This window comes from Cucurbita pepo, chromosome LG03 (assembly GCF_002806865.2).
Source record: "Cucurbita pepo subsp. pepo cultivar mu-cu-16 chromosome LG03, ASM280686v2, whole genome shotgun sequence".
Classification (NCBI taxonomy): domain Eukaryota; kingdom Viridiplantae; phylum Streptophyta; class Magnoliopsida; order Cucurbitales; family Cucurbitaceae; genus Cucurbita; species Cucurbita pepo.
In genome coordinates this window covers 1,637,195-1,658,785 of record NC_036640.1, presented here as the reverse complement: position 1 = coordinate 1,658,785, position 21,591 = coordinate 1,637,195, and the positions used below count along the sequence as shown (strand labels likewise).

Below are 21,591 nucleotides of genomic sequence, written 5' to 3'. Positions count from 1 at the left end.
CCCCCCCCCATCAAAAATGCTTTTGATATGAATATAATTCACAAGGAATATTATAACAATGCTATGAAAACACTCCTAAAGCAAAAAAAGAATGGAAGAAGGACCTGCATACATGATTTTGAAGTGTCTCAATTAGATTGAAGGACAGTGAGATAGTATGGATAGCCCTGGCAAGTTCCTGATGAGACGTTAGTTTCGTCGTTTCCTGATCGAGATGACGGCAGAAGTTTCCACTGTAAAATATAGTTTGAGAGATCATATATTCCAGGAGAAAAGATACAGATCTGAAGAGGAGCTTCAGCCATGGAGTTGGGTTCAATTTGTAGTGTTGTTGAGCTTGTTCCGGACCAGATAAATGGAGAGACACTTTCAAGTGAAGATGACTTGGCCATTTGTGCTCCCAGAACATCAGATGTGACCTTAATGTCCTGTGTAAGTGAGGCATAGTGCCATCCTGTTTGGTTCGCGGAGCTAGGGGATGGAGGAGCAGATTCATTACCTTCAGCTGAGTCAATTGTTTTAATGCGTATGGATGCAATTGAATCTGAAGAGTTATAGATTGTCATTTTGAAATTGATTTCGCTGAAAGAAGAAGAGAAGTTGTGATATGAACTCCGAGGCCCTTCAAGTAGCCAAGATATAGGACTGTTGCTTGAAGTACTGCATAAATGAAAAGAAAAGACAAAGGAAGATAAATGGATATATACACAAATAGAAAAGCTTGCATCACCAGAACTGTAAGATATTGCTTTGAATCTTACCTGCAATGGCACACATGATGAGAGAATAGACGCGATGATTCAGAAATTCCAGGATCAGTAGAATTCTTAAGTGGCCGAGTGATCAATATAAAGTCTACTGTATTTAGTTCCTGATAAATGCAGAACGATTATAGTAAGGAAACAAACATTTTAACAAACAAGAAAACGCAACGAATGTAAAATAGTTGATTGGCCCCAACTCCCAAGACCGAGATAGCGGGGCTTCAATCTTGAGCCGAATGAGGAATTTTAATAAAACTCAAGACCACAAGCTTCTATCAACAGAGCAAATTTGGCCGACATGAATGAAGGAATAGGAAGAGGAGTCTTCTTGTCACAATCCAGAAATTATGAGTCAAAAGCTTCAAAAGAATAATCTTTCCGAACATCAACCTCTGTATTTAAATCCATTGGCTGAATGACTGATTCCACATTATTCAAGTTTACCTCGGAGTCAACGTTTGAGATGTCACCTCGGAGGGTCCATTGTCAAGTGAATAGCTCCTCTTATTAAACCTAGAACTAGATCCAAAGGAGTGAAAATGATGGTTGTTGAGGGGCAGGATAGGTGAAGGGAAGGTAGCAAGGCGACATTTTCTATTGGAGGGTGCTAGAAGCCATGTACATCTTTCTACAATTGACTCAGAATTCAAAGAATTTTCCTCCGAGCATGAACGAAAAGAAGAAAAGACCCCTTTTTATGAAAAATTCAAAGGATGGGCTGAAATATAATCATTCTTCTTCTTTTTAACACTTGGGGGCTTGGAAATCTTAAAATCCATAAGGGAGGTTTCTATATGAGAGACTCGGGATTCAATCATTATTAGTAAGCATTTGGAAGTAAACTACATAGATAAAATGAAAATCAATTACCTGGTTTGAAATTCCTTGGTATGCTCTTTCAGAATAATGGAAAGCAGCTAGAGGAAAATTAGCCGTATCAAAGAGCTGTTCATCGCTACTCTGAGAACCCAACTTTAGATCACTTCCAAGTAGCACCGGGACAGAAGATACTTTTTTTTCAGAACTGAACGATTTGTTAACATTCTGAATACAGAGAAGAATTTGTGAGATTAGTAGCTATAGCATTTTTCTTTTTTCCAAATAGTTACTGCAATTATAGCATGCATAGTTAACTACTGAAACGTGCTTAATCAAAGATAAAAATTATAGTAAAGCAGTTACTCGAAATGCATGTGCGATAATTAGAAAAGAAAAACTTTAGCTTAGATTCAGCTCCTTGTACATACCTTGAGAACGAAGAAACATGACAATGCTTGACTAGGCATTAAAGCTCGAGAAGGAAAAATACTATCAACAGGTTGAAGTAAGGAAAGTTCCCAGTTCTGTCCAATAGATGACAACTGATGAATTTGGAAAACCTCGGAGCTAGTCTTGTTCATAACATCCATTCGGACAAGAAACTCATGCAATCTTGATGGACATGGATTGATTTGGAACGATAAATCCAGGGATGGCAAAACCTTGAGACAGTTTGAGAAAAAAAAACCCAAATTAGAATATTTAGCAGACGATAAATCCATCCAGAGGGAGAAATTTTTGTTCTGAAGTAATTAATAAATCAGCGATACAACTCCAAGAATATGGAAAGAGAAATCAACCACCAAAGTTAAAGCAGACAAAGTAAAAAAGATAAATATTTATTTTCTGGTAGATAAAACATTCACCGAGAGGACCAAAGAACAAAATAACAGATAGTACTCTCCATATAACGGGTAGAAAAGGTAACAGAAAGGAAAATTTTCTGAACCCTGAAGATTGTAAGGCCAAAAAAGGATGCATTGCTAACATGAATTATCACTATATCAAGGGTAAACCTATTGGTTTCAAATATGAAGACAAAACTATACACAGCTTAAAGTCAGTCAAGGCACCAAGTTATGCACATTTTGCAATACCTGAATATTGTAATGCATGCGTAGAATGCGATATCTCATGATATCTGATACACCTTCCATCTCATAATATATACTTATGTATAAGGATATATTTCCAGGAACAGCAGCTCGAAGCCAAAGGGGCAACAATAAGGGTGTTCCGCCTTGAATTGAAGTGTCCTGGAACATTTGAGTCTTAGATACATGACTGAAGTATTCATTTTCTTACTAGGAAATAAAACACATAAAATAATTAAATAATTAATTCTAACATAAATTTGTCGAACTAGGTTTAAAAGAAAAGAAAAAACTGGAATCCAAAAGTCTCATAATCTTGGAACGATGACAATAATATATTTAACACTGTCTACAAAGTTCGGCTACCAATAGTATTAATCTTAACAACCTTATAATCCCACTCATATAGACTTCAGATTTAATTTATATGATTGTCCAAAAGCAAGGGGTTCATAAGAAAACCTGCATAATCATTTGTTCAAAAGAAATTTGCTTCAAAATTGAAATTGTCAACACCTGAACCATCTAATGGTTTGTATTTTTATAAAGATTCAATCTGAAAGTATGGCCGCTGGAAAATTTATTGCTGTTGACCAGTTAATAAATAGCACAGGAACATGATTGACACTTACCTCTGAAAACAAAAATGTATCATTTGATGTTGTATTAGGTATAGGGCGTACTCCCTGTTCACTATTAATTGGCTTCTCCAAGCAAGCAGGAAAGTCTGCATTCATATTTTCTTGCTTCCCGATTTTCAAGAATCGTGATTGACTGATCTTCATTTTCAGATTCTGCCAAAATGTAATTATTAGGCTGTTAAGTAAGAGTCCGCCAACATTTGCCACATGCTAAAAACATACGTACAAAATCTTTGCAAGACATATAGAGGTACTGGTCAAGCAGTCTTTTTGATGAAAAGGTGCAAGTATCTGCCTATTTCTGTAGTAAAGGTCAGGCCTTTAAGACTTCTTAAGATCAACCAAATTGTGATTGACCGAATTACAAATTCTGCAGGTCAAGTAATTAGGTATGTGAAGAATAGTCAAGTTGCAATGCTCATACCTTTACAGAAAATTTAGATTGATTTGTCAGTTCAAGGACAAGGCGCTGTAAATCTCCAGCATATGCGACTTGAGGAAGTGAAAGAATGCTGCCCTCAAGCTTTGGTAGACTCTGGATGTTAAGAATATAGGTGTAAGTAAAAGGTAGTTACAGCTTAATTTGCAACTCAAAAACTTTAGAAACAAACAACCATGATGATAGAGAGGCTATGAAGAAGATATGTACCTTGATTACTATGAACTTCAGGTTATCAGCAAGAGAATACTTAACTTTCTGTCTCCCCTTCGCAATATTCTTCTGTCCTAAATTGTTAATAAAATTGTGAAAGCCCATGATAGAATCGGACAGTTTCCACCTAATACCAACAACTTGTAGGATGCCTTCTATTTTGGGAGTAACTGTCAGTTGCACCTGGAAAATTAGAATTGCCATTATAAATTCTGAGACAACAATAATTTCAATAAGAAATATTTAACTATACGCCAAGAACTGATGCATAACCTAACTTTATCAATTAAGACTAATAAAACCATAATTGTTGACTAGTAGGATTTTGTTTTTACATAAAGAACTGACCATTCATTCAGAAAAATGAAAAGGAAAATACAAAGGGACTAAAAAACCAGCATTTATCATACTGACTACTCTTCAGCTGATTGTTTTGCAGGTAATGAGGACGAACATACCGATGAGATGTGTTTAGATGCCTGTGATGAATGCTTTGGTTAGGCCAATTATTTTGTTGCATATTATCAGCCTTGTGGACTTGCATATATTACTTTTATTGAGTTATTCATTTCCTAATCACTTTTATAACTTCATTGCATTCCTTTTGGTTCTGGATTCTAGTATGAGTATTGTGTTCTCTCTGCACTTTTCAATTCAAGAAAAAGCGATTTAAGTTCTCTTTTTTTTTAAGCTGGTAGATTGTGACTCTAATTAAATTTCGCTTTGGTACGCTTGGATTAGCCTAAATTTCTATAGTCAGTACAATTTCAAATTTGTATGCATTTGTTTTGTGAGGCTTGATATCCAAACATGCTAATCCTATTATAGGGCCAGACAACTTGCGAGAATATTTTATTTGGGGACAACCAGTAGTACCCAAACAACTTCTAAACGTGGCTAATATAAATGATGAAAAATTGATAATTACATTCAGCACAATACCCAAGAATAATTATGAGTAACATCAGCATATTTTCTTTTTTTTTTTTTTTTTTGCCTAATTAAACAAAATACCCTTATAACTTTGGGATAGGTTTCAATTATGCCTCTATACTCTATGCTTTCAAATTTGTTCAACAAGTACCCTTGAACTTTGAAATTTTTCCAGAGATATCTTTGTTGTTAAAATAAAGGAAGGAAATTGACATAAGAGCTAGTGTGTAAAGAAATTTGTGTGATATTGTTTACTAAATGTGAATGATGTTATGCATGTCTTCCAAGTTTTACATATTAGCCACCAAGTCAATATCTTCCAGTTTTAACGAAAAACTCACAAATGGTATTCTTAAAAACAATTGAAACTTAAGGTATTTTGCATACTTTAACTTTCTTTTTAGTGTATGTGTTGCCTGCAGTTGAAAAGTGGAGGTGAGATAGGGAAAACCACCACTGAACAACTTCCTAACGTAATTAATGTGATTATATAAATGATGGAGCACAATCATGAGAATAAGTGATCACTGTAGACGGATTGACAAGAACTAAAATACCAATGATAAGATTGGCTTTTCTTTTTCTTATTTGAATGATGATAGGGAAAAAAGAAAAAACACATACAACTTTTTCTTCATTTCCTTCTAATGAGAGGTGAACTTCAGTCGAAGTAAATGAAGCATTGTTAGATCCCATCTCCCTGAAATGGAGAAAAAGAGCTACCTTAATGAGCATAGCCATACTTATTGTAAATATTTCAAAGATCGCGTGCAAAAGTACAATGACATGATATACACAAATAAATAAATATATTAAAACACATACCAATCAGATGACCACTTGAGTTCAGTATTATTCTGGAAACCAGCAGTTATGTTATTTGTATCTGTAACATCACTGACAATCATTCTCCAATTTGGGAAATGAAAAAAAGAATATCTAAAATCTAAAAGAAGGAAGATTTGAAATACCAGATTTAGTTCCATCAGATTTTGAAGAAAGATCACATATCAGGGAAACGCAAGAGATGGAAATAGGGATCTGAAGAGGGTTTTTAAATACAATATTCACTTTCACAGGTTCTGTCAAAAAAAAAAAAAAAGAAGAAGAAAGAAAGAGATCAATATCATATATCGCCATATACAAATCTCTTATAAAGTTCGTTTATTCCAGATGGTATAAACATGCTTCACATGATAGCTACTATCTGATGTTTCAATCATGTCTTGCCAATACGACTATATCACAGCAAAGACACTGTATAAACGCTACTAAAGAGAGTTATTCAACACAGAATTCAGTAGCGTTTTCCAGCAAGCAAAAATTATTTCAAACTAGTGAAGTTTGCATGAATTTGAAGCTAAGTTTTCTCATTATAATGATAACTAAACTGGTGCTGGCAATTTTATCTGTTCAAAAAAAGCAGGATGTGACAGCTTTATCCAATCAGTAGTATACTCCAATATTTCAGACATTTCATAGAATCAGAAAGGTGAACTCTCGGTTTCAAGACATTTCATAGAATCAGAAAATTAAATCAATGAATGGTTTCATATCTTGTTCTTTTATAACGAAAAAAAAAATCTCATTGATATATAAAAAGGAAGAAGTTCAAAGGATACAAATTTCCAAGGGGGTAAAAAAGAAAATAGAAATAGAAAACAGAACAAGATCTTGAAACAGTTTCAATCAAAAGAGAATGACAAAGAAACGAAGAAAACCCATCAAACCAAAGTTCGGCTCCAAAGAAACTTCGAACACAACCACAATAGCCAACCAAAAAGATCTAATAAACCAACTGAAACCCACAAAGGCAACTACATGAAGATCTACAAAATGATGATGTTGAAACAAAGAACCATCCGTCTGGAAACCAAACAACAACAGGCTGAAAAAGCAAACAGGCAACAAACGAGTAACTTTGGTAGTGAAACTTCTAACTACCAAGTTGACAGGCATACTTACCTTGGGTAACACACCCCCGCTTTAAAAAATTACCACAGTAGCTAAGTGCCATCATAAAATAATTACATTAACACGCGATTATTTTTTTTAATGAGACATGCTGTGATCATATCTTGGATGTTAGGTCAAATAATAGCGGCAATGTTGGAAAAGATGTCACGGTAACATGATTGCTGATGGCCATCTAGCTGGAGATGTGCTACACTTACTACATACCTCCTGCCACACAGATATTTGATTCTTTATACTTTTTCGACATAATCTTTGACTGTAACTCCAACCAATTTGTCCTTCCTGATGATAACGATGGAATCATGTCCTCCTCCAATGAGCGCCATACGCTTTCTCGAACATTAGCCTGCAATGTTTCAGAATATGTCAATGAGCTAGATTAAAGGAGATAATAACATAAGCTACAAGAATCATCAACGACGCAGTGCACTTTCATTAACCTTATTGGAAGTCTTGTTTTCACGAAAAAGAAATAAAAAAATGGAAATATACCAAATAACAAGAAAACTGTTACCAGTAAACGTTTCATTATGCCCCGTTGGAGCGAGAAAGAGCATTTATTTCAAATGGAATGCAAGGAAATGGGAGGACCTAAAGAGGAGAGGGATAGAGAGGCTGACTGCAAGAAAGTTGGTTTGAGTAGGCTTCCATAACCAAAAACTAACTGTAAATACACTTACAGCCGTAGGTGATGCATAAGTTCGATGATCATCAAAGATGACCTTTAATGATGAAATGCTGATCTTGGGCAATGGTAGTTTTAACACCTTGACTGTCTTTCCTGCCTTCTGCAAGATCAAATCAGTTTTTAAAAAAAAATAATAATTCAATAATTGGAAGAAACAGTGTCAAAATTATCAATGTAATTAGAAATTACCAAATGTAAAGCCATTGCTCCATTAAATTCAAAATTGGAAAAGGCCAGATGAAAATTAGACTACCATATTATAACGTTAATAGACAGCTACTGGCTAATTAAATCTTCTATATACTTCAATTATAAAGAATCTCTGCACTACCTCGTTCCTTTCTGATAAGAAACAAAGACACATGTAGAACAATAAAACGAGGAAATAGAGAACAGCTTGAAAACCTTAGGGACAAGGGGTCCCCGAAGCCTTGAAAGAGAAATCAAACAAATAACCCTAATATAAGTGGATGAGAAACAAGGGAACATGAGCCTCGACCTTGTCCCAATTGTATTGTTAAATGAAGCAGACTCATTGACATGGCTTCCCAGCGTTGATGGGGTTTTCTTTATAAAAACTTTGATGTTGGACATAGGGGAAAAGGTAGAAGCAATCCCACGTTAGCAAATACAGTTTGAGGGAAGACCAATTTACCATGCATTGTAGACATGAAAATATCATGGGAAGTTTTGCACCATTCAGAAGTGTGCAAAGACCATCATAATAGTTTACATACCTATATCTTATAAAATTAAGAAAGGATCTACAAAATAGTCATTTTCAGGAAGCATGGATCTATTAAGCTACTCAAAATCGTGATATAAATGCTGCTCAATAGCTTAATAACTAACACTCCAACTTCAATGATCAGTAAATCTTGTACACATGTAGTATAGCATAATGACTCCAAAAACCATATGCCATACGGAAAACAGTAATAGCTGAGAGATAAATAAAGTAACTAGCACAATGAGGCACCTGAATAATTTTAAGAAAATCCTTTAGAAACAATTCCTGCGTTGCCTTTGACTGATGATTACAGTCGAGAATTTCCAGCATTTGAGTAACAGCAACGTCATATAGACCAAGCGAAGCATACCACCTATAAAAGATAACTTTATATAAGAAATCATATACTTGATACATGTCATGATATCAGTGGAGAAACTTAAGTAAACTATAGCTTCATCAGAATTAAATTAAAATACAATCTAGAGTTTTCAAAAAAAATAAAAACTCACTGTCCAATATGGAAATGTACATGATCTTTGATGTGGCTCCATTCTGTTCCTTTAAAAACAGCAATTGCATTTCTATATGTACGAATTGCATGGTAAATCTGATAACGCAAATGTCAGTGGCTCCCTTAATAAATCTTTGAAATATTAAACAAGCCGCATTACTTGTCAAATATTTGGATAATGAAATATACGTACTTGATCCATTCTTTTGTAACGATCACCAGAGAGAACAAGATGAAATCCATATTTGCGTATCAAAGGAGGTTTAGAAAGCAGGTAACAGTAAGATGCTTGCTCAAGCATGACAGCTGAATGTAAAGGTTCCTAACAGATTTAAAAAGAAAAAGAAAGAAAAAGCTAAGAGGCAAAAATATGTTTGATATTGGTATCAAGGTATTTACAACCTACCTCATTACAAATACGGAAATAAACAGCAGCAGCCTCTCTGTATTGCTCTCTTGCCTTCAACATCTCTGCTGACCAAAGACCACAGCGTGTTGCATTTAGGTGACCAGACGGGCCCATTTTCTGCATGAACATAAGCTCAATTATCTAGCACAAATTTTACAGACCTAAAAATTACAGCAAATTCAAAGATTATTAGGAAAACATCAACCAAACAGACAGCATTAATTTATATATATATATATATATATATCTTCTTCTTTTTTTTTTTTTTTTTTTTTTTTTTTTTTTTTTTTTTCTTTAACAAGATATAACTTTTCAATGTAAAAAATGAAAGAATACAAGGGCGTACAAAAAATAAGCCCTACAAAAGCAGGAGTTTGTATTGGCAATTTAAAATTGCCTCGCGGGAAATAAGCAGCAACAAAGCTTTTGAATTCAAAAAAACATCAAGGAAGAAAATATCAAAAGAAATACTCGTACCAAATAAGTATTGAGGGCATTTTCCATGCAATACTCAGCTTCCTTCCTTGATTGATCTAGCAAAAAGTACGTAAGCCCCATCATCTCCTGCAAAAAAATAATAACTAAAAGTTTTAAACACTATGAGTAGAAAATAAATGAACATAGAAAAATTGAAACAGAGAAACAGAGAAACCATACAGAAGATGGTACAGAGAAGAGCAGATTATAACTGTGGAACAAAAAGTAGCAATCTATGTGGTACACAAGCAAAGCAGAACCAAGCATAAGATTAAAATAAAATTTTAATTAATTATAAATTCATTTTTTTAATTAATCCAGAGCATTAAAAAGATCCATGGAAACTAAATTAAAGAATTGCAGAACGGACAGGTTAAAAATATATGCCAGCATCTTTAGCTCAAAGCATGTAAAGGAATTAGATCAATAACTCTCTCTCTCTCTAGGGGGGGGTGGGCAAGCACGTAAATGTGTCAGGGTCTACCAGGGACTGGTACGCTTTGGTATTTATTAGTTTTGTAGTCATTGTGAGAGAGATGCCAGCCCTCTCAAACAAGTTTGAAGACTTGTAATCCTTGTTATTTTATTTTATTGAATAGATTGATCTAGTAAGGAGATACCTTACTAAGCAGTATCAGAGCCACATTCATGACCAGGTTACAATTTTGTACTGATTGAACCATAAGATTATCTAGCACAATGGGCTCCATACACCTAACCTCTACCCCAATGACCCGATCAAAGCTGTTATTGAAAATGTTCTCCAATATGTCTTCTTCCAATAGGGGTAACGGTGCCAAAAATGCCTCAAAGGCCCTCTGGAATACAATGACGGGTGGTACTTGATAGGCAAAAAAGAAGAGACCACATAAGCTCCCTTCTTTGGACACTCAAACTAAATGTAGTCGTTCTTTCAAGTCCTCCCAATCCTTGAACTTATTATTGTTCTCTACNAAGTTTTAAACACTATGAGTAGAAAATAAATGAACATAGAAAAATTGAAACAGAGAAACAGAGAAACCATACAGAAGATGGTACAGAGAAGAGCAGATTATAACTGTGGAACAAAAAGTAGCAATCTATGTGGTACACAAGCAAAGCAGAACCAAGCATAAGATTAAAATAAAATTTTAATTAATTATAAATTCATTTTTTTAATTAATCCAGAGCATTAAAAAGATCCATGGAAACTAAATTAAAGAATTGCAGAACGGACAGGTTAAAAATATATGCCAGCATCTTTAGCTCAAAGCATGTAAAGGAATTAGATCAATAACTCTCTCTCTCTCTCTTTCTTTCAATTGTAGGGCTAACAATGGAATAAATGTTAAATAATTCAAGGTTTCAAAGTTTCCCTCACATTCACTTTCTAGATGCACCCTTATGTAAAGAGTGGTAAGAAGGGCATTTCANACCTAGCAGTACCATGATAGTCCCTCGCCATCAAAACTAGTTATGGCCATCATTTACCTTACAGTGTCAACTAACTTCTATATTTCAAAAGACCTTTCCTCTCTAAGCAACCACAAAATGACTTTCTTAAAATTGTGCCGCTCATTCGAACCATTTGTGGTTTAAGCTTCACATTCTTCACCACAAAATTTTCTTTTCTAAGATGATCCATCCATGATGGACGAAGGAGGTCCCCTTTGATTTCCGGTTTGAAATCTTTGTTGCTAACAAAGTTGCTCCTCTTTTTGTCTTTACATTTGCACAACGACTCTTTTCGAGCGATGCGACTATCTTGTACATATTGGGTGACATTTGTGCCAACAAGCACTCAATCGCTTGAAGTTTTTGCAACTCCTTTCTTACGGTTCCCAACACCTCTGATACTTCCAACCTTTTCTCAAGGTGATGTTCCTCAAGAGGGAGAGCTCATAGCCATTGTGTTAGTTATATGACGTTGGCGCCACTACTTACGCAACAATTTGTTGCTCAAATAGATCGCCATGTGTTGAAGTACCTCCTTGAGCAATGCCACATACACGCAAGTATCCAAATGGGAAACCAAATAGTGGGGTACAAATTCAATCCCACTCGAGTCAGGAAAGCAAGGCAACCAATGCACTGTCCCTATGGCTCTCGATTGCACACCTAGCCATTCTTTATGTATAGATGATAAAACATGAGGTCCAAGGAAGCCTACGGCTAGTGCAGATCATAGCAAAGCTTCTATGGGATCTCAACAGTGTGCCTATGCATTCATGGCAATAAGATATGCTTCTCTATAGAGGTAGTGCAGATCATACGAAAGCTTCAGAGGATACCAACAGTGCGCCTATGCATTCATGGCAACAAGATGCGCTTCTCTATAAAGCTCACAGCTACACTAATGATTATTTTTTTATTTTTGACTTTAGGTCTAAGAGATGATTCATTGATTTTACGACTCCCATGCCAGAAAATGCCTGTCCACGAACTAGATGCCGATGCATGTATTATAATACACTGGCGACATGTCTTTTACAACTCTTACCTTAACATAAATAAGAAGGTTGTCACACCAGAATCCACCGTACCCCTTGAAAGCACTAATTGCAAGTCAAATTCGTTAGTTTTAACCTATTAACATAAAAGTATTGTATGGTGCAAGGAGATATACATGAGTTAGAATGAGACAATTGCACGTTCACTAGTCTTCTTCCTTCCTTCCTCAGCCCAATGACAGTGAAATTATTATTACAGGATATTTCTAATGAAAGAAAGATTTAGCAATTACCATAAAACTTGATGTTATAGCTGAGCAAGAAAGATTCATTGATTTATAAATCAATGGAACTTAACAAATCATTTTCGATGATACCAACCAATTTTTTTGTTGTAGAATCCAAGCTTTCATTGGGAAAAGTGAAAGCAAATATAAGCGCATACAAAAAACAAAGAAGTCCATAAACAAACAAAAAAGGACTCTAATCCAACAAAATCAAACCATCATCATACTTAATAATTACAAAAAAGGTGAATGGTTGACACCCACAAGGGACCATTAAACCTCGCCAGCAAAAAATGTCTTTGTTGCTAAATAAAAGTGGAACCAACTATCTATTACACCTGTGTAGCCAACCTTTCTTTTGCTTATGGGCATAATTGGCACACATAGCCTGCGTCATCTGTGCCACTAACAGCACAATTCTACAATTTAAGAAAGCAAAAAGGTGTAGCCAACCTTTCTTTTGCTTATGGGCATAATTGGCACACATAGCCTGCGTCATCTGTGCCACTAACAGCACAATTCTACAATTTAAGAAAGCAAAAAGGTGTAGCCAACCTTTCTTTTGCTTATGGGCATAATTGGCACACATAGCCTGCGTCATCTGTGCCACTAACAGCACAATTCTACAATTTAAGAAAGCAAAAAGGTGTAGCCAACCTTTCTTTTGCTTATGGGCATAATTGGCACACATAGCCTGCGTCATCTGTGCCACTAACAGCACAATTCTACAATTTAAGAAAGCAAAAAGTGGACACAAAAATGCTTTAAAAATATTTTTAAAACATAAGGACAAAACGTGCAAACTGTACTACGCAACAAATAATTACCTAATTTTAAGGTGGTGATGCTGAATATGAGTAATCCAAAAATAAAATAAACAAGGCTGCTTACCCATGACAAAAGACTCAAGTCAGTGATGTACTGGGAAAATTTGGCCCAAAAAGTATAAGGTAAAAAACAATGGTAAGACCATAGCAGCAAAGGCTTGGAACTACCTGAACACCAGCATAGCGTTTCCAAGCTTTATCAAGTTTGTAATCAGTAGAAATCAGGCGATAATTGGACAATGCAAGTTCATAATCCCGCAACATGAAGGCATAGTCACCCAAAACTCTAATCTGAGACTCAATAGAGTTATAGGTATACCTTCAATGGCAAATACAAAAATTTATGAATACCAAGGAGCAAAGTATGACCAAGAAAGTAAACAAATGAGAAATCTACGTTGGGCCGGTTGGAGAATCTACTGTGTCTTCTTTCCCCTTTCTCCACCATAAGTTTTTTATCTGATTTCTGAAACCTTTCCTTGTAGCAGACACCTAATCATGGAAACGTAAAATGCAAATATGAAACTGTAGACAATATAAAACCAGTAAATATTATCATATAGAGAAGCATATGATCTTAGCACACAACTTATAGAAACCAAAACAAACCTGTTGGTTTAATGCTCGTATTTTTTGCTCCATGTAAGGAATGATATGTTTTGACGAAAAATCTTGCATTAACTCTCTGATCTGTTTCACAAGTGACACAGTAAGTTACCCCACACAACAACGCCCCTCCCCCCCCCCCCAAAGCAGATGCCCGCAGTGCTGTCAAAGCACACGACAAACACTTATAGGGGTAACAGAAATTTACCTCAATTAGATCCTCATTGCTAAGAAAGCAGCCAAGTTGCTTACCAATCGAAGCATCGGGCTTCTGTTACACAAGAATGTGACATTACTGGCCAGAATTTATCACTTCTCTTCATCAAATACATTGTGTAGAACAACAGTATTAACTATGTTATTTCAAAAGATTCAACAGGTTAAATAACAGTGCCTCAAGTAACTTACAAACAAACCCCAAGGATCATCTTCCCGTTCAATGAGTTCATCATGAGAAGAATTGATAGAAAGTAATTGGCAGTCATTCGAACCAAATGCACTCCTCATTTCAGTTAGTATTTTACTTGCCCTGAAGAGAAGTTAACTTCAATTCAAAGAGTTGGCATTTACAAACAGCAAAGCACCATATTTATATATGACCTTCCAATTAATCAACCAAGAAATTAATTAACTACAAGTATCCTAACTAATTGACAAAGCAGCAACCATCTTAGCAAACAAATCAGCAAGGCAATTGATAAATATAATAGCAAACTACTGAACAGAACATTAAAAAAGAAAGTCACATACAGTCAACTACTCAAACTACCGGCATACAGAGTAAAAAACAAACTAGCCTAATTTTTCATTAGATTTATTAGCCACTATAACAAATCAAATCAAAATAACGAAATATAAATATATGAGCATGCTGTGATATTCAAAATGATTGACTGCCAAATAATATTGTGGGTATGTAATGGAAAAGGTCCTCCTCAGATTAAGGAAAAGAACGAAGTACTTCTCTGAAGAGCCATCTTGATTATCATGCAACAACAAATAATGCTTCATAATCTTAGGGTCCGTGGCACCATCATCTAGAAGAGAGGCCAATTTGATTGTGTTAAAGAGGTCAACAAATTTGTTGACAGGATGATCATCGCTTGAAGAGACAACCAAAAGACCTGCATACGGTATGGACAACAACAGTTAAAAAGAATAAATGTTTCCAGTAAAAGTTCAAATTAATCATAAAGAATTAAATAACACACAAACACACACTTCTCCCTGAGAATATGAAAAGAACAAACAAGGAAATGGCCCCTCAGCCAAAGAAGTTCATATTACAAACTTATGAACAAACTTTGATTTGCATTAAGAAAAAAAAAAATAGAAGTTATAATAGGGTCTTTTGAAGTAGGATAAATGTGGTGAAAATGAATTGAACACGTGGGCAAGTTACAAAAGGACCTTGAAGGAGAAAAAACAAACTTAGAAACCTACTATGATCAAAGAAGACTCTACTGTTCCTCTCCGACTAAGCTTTCTAAAAAGTGACCACTTGACCAATATAAAGTTCTTTTTCTTAAATCTCAATCCATGAGTTGGTGCGAGTTTTTTTTTTTATATAATAGAACCCTTAGAAAATACGAAATTATGACAGTTATGAGAAACTTAAGTTGGCTGACAAAAATGGTAACCTTCAGCGGATGGGGTAAGCTTTTTGCTTCCCTTTTTTTGTCTCTTGTCTCTTTTTTTTTTTTTTTTTTTAATGAAAAACCAAACTTTCATTGAGAAAATATGAAAAATATAAGGGCATACAACAGGAAAGTCCTATAAAAAGGGAGCCAACTACAAGAAAGGGTTCCAGTCAAGTAAAAAAAGAGGCATCAGCCAGTGGATTTCAGTATGAAGGTTGAGGTTCTTGAAAGTTCTTATTCGTAAGTTTTTTATTCATTATTTTGGGATTGTGACAAGACTCCTCCTCCTATTCCTTCATCCATGCCGGTCAATTTTGCTTCGTTGATAGAACTAGAAGCCTGTGGTCTTAAGTTCCCGTGAAAATTTTCCTCTGGTTGAAGAAGAAAGTCATATCATGGCTAGCTTTGCAAAAGTTTGTTTTTGTCTTCTCTGAGATATTTGGATTCACTTGTACGAGGAGATTTGTTATTTCTTTGCTAGTAATAGCTCTTCCAAAATTTCTTTCAATAGGATAATAGTTCTTGCAAAGCTGAAGACTTTTTCGGGTTGTCATGTGCAGAAATGGCTTGAAGCTTGGGAGTTTGATAGAATCAATCTATTTGGTATTAAGAAATTTTCTGTCCTAGTTATTTAAATGTTTATTTATCTTCATGGAAAATCTCTACTTGGATGCCTTTGCTGTTTTTATTTTTTCTTTTTCATTCCCTTTGGGAGTTTGTATCCCCTGAACATTTATTTAATTTCATTATATCAATGAGAAGTTGTTTCTTGTATCTAAAAAATACGGTTCTGGTTCTCTTTAGGTTTTCTTGGATTCTTCTAAGATATTGCAAAGCAAGATCCAAGCAAATCCCCATTTTGTTGGAAAAGGAAGCTTTTGTGGCAACCATCGCAATTTTCATAATTTGTAGTTTGAGAGAGAACAGGATGTTGAAAGTTCATGGAAGAAGGTTTTAAGCGCCAATCAACTCAAGACCTCCCTGCCGGTTTTTGTGAAATAGGCATTTTGAGCTTTTCCATTATTTTTATTAATTAACAATTGGCATTGTTTTTTTTTTTTTTTNTTTTTTTTTTTTTTTTTTTTTTTTTTTTTTTTTTTTGTAACTTTCACTTCTCTTCGTGTCAAGGGCCTATCTATTTTGCATGGCTTTTTTTGTACTTATTACAAAATTACTGTAAACACTACTAATCACCATTTAAGCAAGACTAAAAATAACTTGCAAAAATTCAAGGGCAATAGAACTAACGAAAGAACAAAGGAGTGAAAGGAAGTAAATAAAGGGATCCGTATCCAGAAAATTATTGAAGAATTGGATATATATATATATACACACACACATATATCAGACTTCCGATGCAATTATTATTCTAGTAATATCATGCACAGCTTTGTGAAACGTCATAGAACCAAAATGCAAAGGTTGACAATGATAGACAATATATCAAAGAGAAACTTAGTGAGAGACGGTTTTATTTGTATGGTTAAAAGAATAAGCATTAAACCAATTAGAAGACTTTGCATGGTAGGTGACGAAACGGAAGAAGCCTCGCCCTTAATGTAAACATAAAAGGTCTGACAGAATGATGGTATTGTATTCTATTCACACTAGATATATACAGACATAAGTAAAAGGTTAAACTAAATAAAAGAATGTTAAAAGATGATAAGGGCTATATGTATAAGCTACTTTACAACAATACAAATATACTAATATGAGTACCATAACACTTGAAAAAAGAAGGCTTACAGAATACTTCATATTTTCTATAATCTTACATGCCACAGGATGGTCAAAAGCTTCATGTTCTGAAAAGGATACATTACGTATAAGCTCTTTGTTAAATAACTGAAACCACGAAGGTAGAATTGCAGACTCAAAACCTGCAGTGATTTGTTAAGTCAGACATAATTCAAAGATGGTGTTAAGTTTCAAAGGACCAGAAACCAACCACAAAGAATGTCACTATTAGTCATGAAGGTTGTTCCATAACCAGTGAAGATGGGGAAGACTGGAAACCTAAAAAAGAATTGTAACATAGTGCGTTTCACATAATCTCTTTGGCTTCTCCTCTTTTTTCTTTATTGTTTTTCCTTCTTGTTCTTTCTTTTGTTTGTAGGAAAACAGTTCAAATACAGTTTGAATTTCAGAAACAGAATCTGTGCCAAATTTTTTTTTTAACCAAATTTTATTCATAGAGAAAAGAAGAAAAAAGACAATCGTAGTCTGCACAGTAATTTATGCTTTGAATAAATTAACTTTTCTTTGTAGAATATTTTTTAAAATTAGAATGTTTTTATTTTCCCATTTTAATTTCTGTTTATTTTCAATCCTTTTGAAGTCCGTATCTTTCGAGCATTAGTCTCTTTTAATTTTTTTTAATCAAAAGATTTGTTTCTTATTCAACAACCCAAAAAACTACTTTTTACAATCTACTTAAAATTTCACAAATGAGTTTTCATTTGGACTTTTTTTTTTTTTTTTCCTTTGGATTGGAACTCTTTCTCATATAGCTGAACTAGAAAGAGTCCAAGAAGACGCCAAAACTTTTAGATGAACATACAAATAACAAGATCCAATAATCTAAAGATGAACAGTACTTACAGTCAACTGCTTCATTAATTTGAGGTGGATCAGAACATAGTTTAGAAAGATCTTTCTCGCTGGCTTGTGTAATGACTTGTTTCAGTCGCTCTTTTGATGCCTAAATGAATGATTAGGGAAGTATAAAATAAGAGGAAGATAGTTGAAAGAACAAGCAAAAGCAATCCTCATATATTGGAGACAAAATAAAAGCAGGAGACTGGTGTTGCTGCATTCTCACTTTTCATCAATGTGATTTTATGAAACATTTTGATGGCCTAACAATATCAGTGAAAAATGAAACAATATGGTAAAAGATTTGCACTTGAGAAAATTCCGTTTTCAGAATGTTCCAGGTGATGCTTGAAAGGTCTTTATGACTCTCCACTCTATATGCCACATTTGCAACTATAGATGTTCCATACATAAAATGGCATGCTTACAAGAAACCTTACGCAAAACGTTTCCATATTTTTTCTACAACCAGTACCTAATTCTCAAATACAATGACTATTCACTCCTAAATAAAGAAGAAACAGATTTAGAACTCGCAATGTTCAAATATATTCAAAATCGAAATTAAGACAAAAGGAACTTCAATCAAGCAAAATAAGACTAATAGGGTACAACGATCATAGAGGCTGAGGCCCAAAGGGAGACATGGAATTATACAAGGGACCACACCCCTTTTCTCTAGGGTTCTCCTCCAAAAATTCTATTGTTCCTCTCGTCCCAAAGATCCCACAAAATTGCACAAACCCTGGTAAGCCATAGAAAACGCCCTGTATCACTAAAGGGTGAGTGAAGCAGGAGTTCCACAATCAGAGAACTACACCCACTAGGTCGAGCTAGAAGAAAACCAAAAGCATGAGAGAAGCAACTCCATACCAAAAAAGCGTCGTCGCAACTCCCAAAATGGTGGTCAAGATCTTCAGCCACCCCAAAAGAGAATACAACAGTGCGGCCCTAAAACACGTATCAACTTCTTCTAAACACAATTCAAGGTATTAACTCTTATATGAAGGACTTGTCACAAAGAATTTAATCTTTTTGGAAATTTTGGTCTTCCATGATTAAGAAAAGGAAGAAGATCTAGGCGGGAGAGGGTTCACCAAGCAACAGAAGAAGGAATTACAAGAAAACCCATCACCGAGACTAAACCTCAAAGATGATAATCCTCTCTCCCAGGGCTAACCAAAAAATCAAGAATCAAAGATATGAAGTCCGCAATATTTGCCGTTTCCCTATTGAACAAAGAAAGGAAAAGCCAAGAGAAATAGAGGATGCCACAAAGCGGGAGGATGTGATCCACCAACCAGTTCCTCTTGGAAGTAAAGGAGTATAACTGAGGAAACAAAGAGCTGAGGGGTCTATTCCTCAACTACATATCCTCCCAAGAAAAAAGAAAGCAATTTTTAAGTTAAAATTTCTAGCATTTTCTTCTTGGGGAACGAGAAAAACATCTTCTTTGACATCAATGGCAAATAACTCTTTCAGAAGTTTAGCTTTCCTATTTCATACGTGACCAAAATTGTCCTTATTCCACAACAAAATACTCTGCATAAGAATTTTAAAAACAGAAACATCAAGCTTAGTTCTTTTCTAGTTTTCTCTTTGGGTATTTCTTCTCAATAACTTACATCTACCACCTATAGGAAGTTTTACTTTTTTTTCTTCTAAATTGGATATATGACTACAAAGCATGGCTAATCAATTTTTCTTGACATATCAATATGATGATTTCTCTGCAGACTAAGGCATTAATTACCTCTTAGAATATCGTTCCTCTCCTCGTGATCCTAGTATCACAATTCCATTTTTTCTGTTACTTGCTTGTACTTTTTCATTTCATCAAATATTTTTTTAGTGATTCTTTCAAGATTGTGGCTTGTCATGCGAGTTTAGGGTCTTCTCTTCCTTTTTACTTCCATAGATTCTACTATCATCTTCTGCTAAGTACACCCACTGACCATATAATGGCTATACATGCACATTAAAAATATCCTCGACCTATTTCCCTCCAATTATCTAAAACTCTCTCTAAGAAATTAATCGACAGGCTTGACCCAGCAAAACCCCAAACATCAAACAAATAATTCAACTGCAATCAGGCATAAGCGAGTTCATAGTTAAATTATACAATCCATCGTCATTCATATCAAACGCAAAATGGAATTTTCTATTTCAGTACCCTAGTATGTTGCAGTGATTAAACTTGGCCAGTTTATTTTTACATGAGCTTCAAATTAGCTAGTTGGTTTGTACATAAGCTTCGTTCAATCACTGTCAGTTGAGTTGAATTCTCTTGTATTAGCTATCCAAACTACAGATATACCATGTAACGCGGTCCAACTAACATTGTCAGGAACCAAACATCTCATTTAAAATGTTACCTCGAAATTTGGTTGATGAATGTCCGAACCGTAAAACAACCGTGAACTGAATTTCTTAATCCTGTAAGGTTGATCACTGGCGGTCCGTACGGGCACTGAAACGAAAAGGAAGCCCAACTAAACAAGAAACGTTCTCGCGGTCCACATTCTCACAGCTAAGTATAAAGGGTATGTACTAAATTGAATCTGTTTTGCGGAAGATAACAGTGGATTACCGTCAATGTTGTTAAACGAGCAGAAGGGGCTGAGCATCTGGATGAATGAGAGACCATTCTTCAGGCAGGCTTCTTCAACAAGTGGGGTATTCAGCACCATGATAACCGGAGTGATCTCTTCCAGCAGCATCCTGCCCAGTGGTGTATTTGCCGGATCCATGCCTCCCTTTCTTTCAGCTGCAGGCAGTGACCAACGCCAGCTGGCGGGAGCAAATCGCCTTGCCGGATCAACGCGACTCGCCCGACGAGTTAAATGCTGCTAATTGCTATTAGACCATTAAATTTCACCGGCGGCAATGGAGAATGAGAGAGAGCTGCCGTGTTACGACTGAGACGAACAATAATTCCGCCTGGTCTTGGGATGTACTACTGATGCAGCAAGCTACCGACGAGCTTTGTCCATCTTCGTGGTCTAATGGACCATCTGCTCAGTCTTCCCACGCTAAACTGCGCGCAAATCCCCTCTCTTTTTCTTTTTCTTTTTCTTTTTCTTTTTATTTTTATTATAGTTTAGAATATTTTAAGTAGAAATATTCATTTTAACGGATCTACCCGAACGGGAAGTAAATTTGAGGAACATTGCCCGTCACGGGATTCTATTCAAAGGGGCAGCTTAATTCCCCTCCAATTTAATATAAATATATTTTTATATTAAATGATATTGGAGCTATATTAAAAAAAAATAATTAGTTAATTTCAAATTTCTAATAGTAATATTTAATATGTTATAATGTTAAAATTTGGGTGGATATATTACAAAAGAAAATAATTATTAATTTAAATTTTGCATTAACGGGAGATGAAATTGGTCGCGATGATGGAGACGATTAAGCCTTCCCCATTCTCGCTCCCAAGGACATCTCTAATTTTAAGTTAACCAGATTGGTGATCAAATCATGATCGTTCGATAAGT

General features: G+C 35.1%; 1 protein-coding gene across 5 annotated transcripts; it reads right to left on the bottom strand.

Annotated features, from left to right (window-relative positions):
• Positions 1-26: 26 nt before the first annotated feature.
• Positions 27-21,151, bottom strand: LOC111790436 (trafficking protein particle complex subunit 8-like). Of its 5 annotated transcripts, none has more exons than XM_023671322.1 (28): positions 20,679-21,151; positions 20,464-20,558; positions 18,092-18,191; positions 17,266-17,370; positions 14,809-14,971; positions 14,256-14,376; positions 14,056-14,118; positions 13,851-13,931; positions 13,639-13,733; positions 13,410-13,560; positions 9,699-9,785; positions 9,219-9,338; positions 9,006-9,134; positions 8,811-8,908; positions 8,548-8,671; positions 7,561-7,668; positions 7,085-7,226; positions 5,875-5,985; positions 5,729-5,789; positions 5,528-5,603; positions 3,968-4,153; positions 3,743-3,853; positions 3,310-3,471; positions 2,681-2,839; positions 2,012-2,245; positions 1,635-1,808; positions 762-871; positions 27-660 (listed from the first exon to the last, which is right to left on the bottom strand). In XM_023671322.1, the coding sequence occupies exons 1-28, from the start codon at positions 20,836-20,838 to the stop codon at positions 129-131; spliced, it is 3,858 nt and encodes a 1,285-aa protein (XP_023527090.1). In that variant the 5' UTR covers positions 20,839-21,151; the 3' UTR covers positions 27-128. The 5 variants fall into 5 exon arrangements, with proteins under 5 accessions (XP_023527090.1, XP_023527091.1, XP_023527093.1 ...); XM_023671323.1 differs by having other exon boundaries at positions 7,561-7,665; XM_023671325.1 differs by lacking the exon at positions 2,681-2,839.
• Between the last annotated feature and the right edge of the window lie 440 nt (positions 21,152-21,591).